Consider the following 2,307-nt stretch of genomic DNA (forward strand, 5'->3'; position numbering starts at 1 on the left):
GGCCCAAAGGCTTGAGGGGGGCAGGCGGAGGCCGGAAGTGGGTGGTGCATATATCAGCGCCAGCAGGGAGGTGGGAGCACATGCTGCGGCGCTGAAGGAGGCTGAGGCCAGCAGTGAGCACTCGGCCAGTGCAGGTGGGAGGAGGCGGGGGAGGTGAGCAGGGGGTCAGCCAGGCAGGGCCAGGGCTGGGGAGGGGAGGCCTAAACCTGAACCTGGGACCCCCCCGCAGGCACCCCCTCGTGGCACAGAATCCAGGAAGCATGAGAGGCCTCCATCTGGTCCTGCTGGCGGTGCTGCTGTGCTCGGACCGCGGTGAGTGCCAGTGCTGGCTGGACCTGTCCTGGGAGTGGGGGTGGGTCCTCAGTCCCCTGGTCCTGAGCCCCGAGGGGTCTGTGCTCCCAGCCCCAGAGGGTGGGCTCCCCAGGTCCTGGGGATGGCCTGGAGGCGGCTGCGCAGAGCACCGGCTCCAGTTCGGGTTGTGGTTGTGGTCGGCGGGGGTCTAAAGCCAGCCTTCCTGTCCTCTGAGCCTGGCCTGTGTCCCCACCCCTCCCCAGCCCTGAGCCTACAGTGCTACTTCTGTGCTGGGGCCCAGATGGCCACGCAGTGCCTGGTCATGACCTGTGGACAGGGACAGAACGTCTGCTTCAAGGGCAACCTGATCACCACCTGGCCAGATGGTGAGTTCCCTGTGCCCAGAGCGTGGGGCTGGGTACAGGGGGCCTCATGGAAGGGGTGTGGGTGTGTCAGGGGCCAGGTCCGTGTCACCTGGGGCTGCTGCCTGTCCCTGCCTCCCCGCCCTCTGCACTGAGCAGCCTGCAGAGGCCTCCGGGGAGAGGGGAGGGGGCTCGCAGCTCATGGAGGGACGACAAAGGGAACCTGGTGACCACAGCCACCCCAACAGGGACAGAGGGACTAGAGCTCCCACAGCACGCACTTTTTTCCCTCCTGCAGGACAGAAGGTCAGCATGCAGCATGGGGGTTGTGCCACTTCCTGTCAGGAGCTTTCCAACCAGACTAAGGCATTACCTGGCTCAGGCCCAAGGCCAAGTCCTCAGGACAATATATTCCAGGACCTGGGTCCACTGGTCCCCAAGTTTGAATTGCAGGGTGTGTCTTGCTGTGAGAAGGACCTCTGTAACGGAGTGTCCCGGGCAGGGCGCAGCCTCTGGGCCCTCGCTGGGGGGCTCCTGCTCAGCCTGGGGCCAGCCCTGCTCTGGGCCCTGCTGTGAGGACCCGCGTCGGGCACAGAAAAGGGTGAGGGCAGCCGTGTCCACGCAGCACCCACGGAGGCCCCACGGCAAGCTGGATGTCCCAACCACACTGGCCCGCTCAGACCTGGGAGTCCTCGGCCAAAGGGCTGAGCTGCCCTCCTCTCAGGGCAGGGGTCCAGAGAAAGGGCGGCCCCGAAGACGGACTCGGCTGTGCCCACAAGCCTGTCTGGTTTGCCAGCACCGTCTGTTCACCTCTGCCCCACGAGGCAGGGACCACCTGCTGGGCAGGGGCCCCTGGGAGAGCCGCCCCACAGCCCCTCCTGCTGTTCCCCAGTGTGCCCCCCGCAAACAGATAATAAACTTGGCAGCACCGGCCTGCTGTGCGTGTGCCACTCATCCCGCCGGGGCCGTGGGGGCCCCACACCCACTTCCACGGGAGGCTGGGCTCCCGCCCCATCCCAGGGAACAACCCCGAGGGCCTGGCGGGCTAGGAGGGGCCGTGCCCGGGGGCGCCCTCTCTGCAGCCCATGGGGAGGCCCCCACACCTTCCCTGCAGCACCCCCTCCAGGCCGGCTCCCTGCCCTGCAGCCCCTGCCCCTGGGGGTGACTGCTGTCCTGGCCCCTGGGCCGGGAGGGCTGGGATGGGACACCCTCCACAGGCTGTGAGGTCCGTTCCTCCCCCGGGTCGTCATTGCTCTGTCTCCCCCTCTGCGCACCTGCACCCGCGAGCCCTTGCCCCCGCCACGGGCGGGTGGCAGTGCTTCACCTCTCCCCAGGGCCCCCCCCCCACGTTTTCCCGGGGGAGAAGTCTCCCTCCACTCCCTGACACCCTGGGGCTGAGGACGTCCTGGGTGTGGGTCTAGGGGCCCCACAGAGACCGTCAGGGTGGGAAACTGAGACGAGGACAGGGAACCAGCTCCCACCCCGGGGTGCTGCCCTCACCCATCGGTTGGCAGCTGGGATGTGACCCCAAGTCCCAGCTCAGGCTTCCTCAGAGGAGCAAGTGCAGACCAGGGGCCTCTCCCACCTGAGCTGAAAGGGAGACTCAGCCCCACCCCTAACACTGGGGACCGCTCCCCCCGCAGGCTTTGGGGCA

At 67.6% G+C, this 2,307-nt stretch overlaps 1 protein-coding gene across 1 annotated transcript; it reads left to right on the top strand.

Annotated features, from left to right (window-relative positions):
- On the top strand, positions 1-1,586 carry LOC123833179 (lymphocyte antigen 6H-like). Its single transcript, XM_045861299.1, has 4 exons — positions 1-134; positions 230-312; positions 555-677; positions 952-1,586. The coding sequence occupies exons 2-4, from the start codon at positions 261-263 to the stop codon at positions 1,227-1,229; spliced, it is 453 nt and encodes a 150-aa protein (XP_045717255.1). The 5' UTR covers positions 1-134; positions 230-260; the 3' UTR covers positions 1,230-1,586.
- The last annotated feature ends 721 nt before the right edge of the window (positions 1,587-2,307 follow it).

Source organism: Phyllostomus hastatus, unplaced genomic scaffold, assembly GCF_019186645.2.
Source record: "Phyllostomus hastatus isolate PE091 unplaced genomic scaffold, TTU_PhHast_1.1 phas_scaffold_21, whole genome shotgun sequence".
Classification (NCBI taxonomy): Eukaryota; Metazoa; Chordata; class Mammalia; order Chiroptera; family Phyllostomidae; genus Phyllostomus; species Phyllostomus hastatus.

Coding starts and splice junctions, on each gene's coding strand:
- LOC123833179 (XM_045861299.1), top strand. CDS start 261: ATGAGAGGCCTCCATCTGGTCCTGCTGGCGGTGCTGCTGTGCTCGGAC. Junction 313..554: donor GCTGCTGTGCTCGGACCGCG/GTGAGTGCCAGT, acceptor ACCCCTCCCCAG/CCCTGAGCCTACAGTGCTAC. Junction 678..951: donor GATCACCACCTGGCCAGATG/GTGAGTTCCCTG, acceptor TCCCTCCTGCAG/GACAGAAGGTCAGCATGCAG.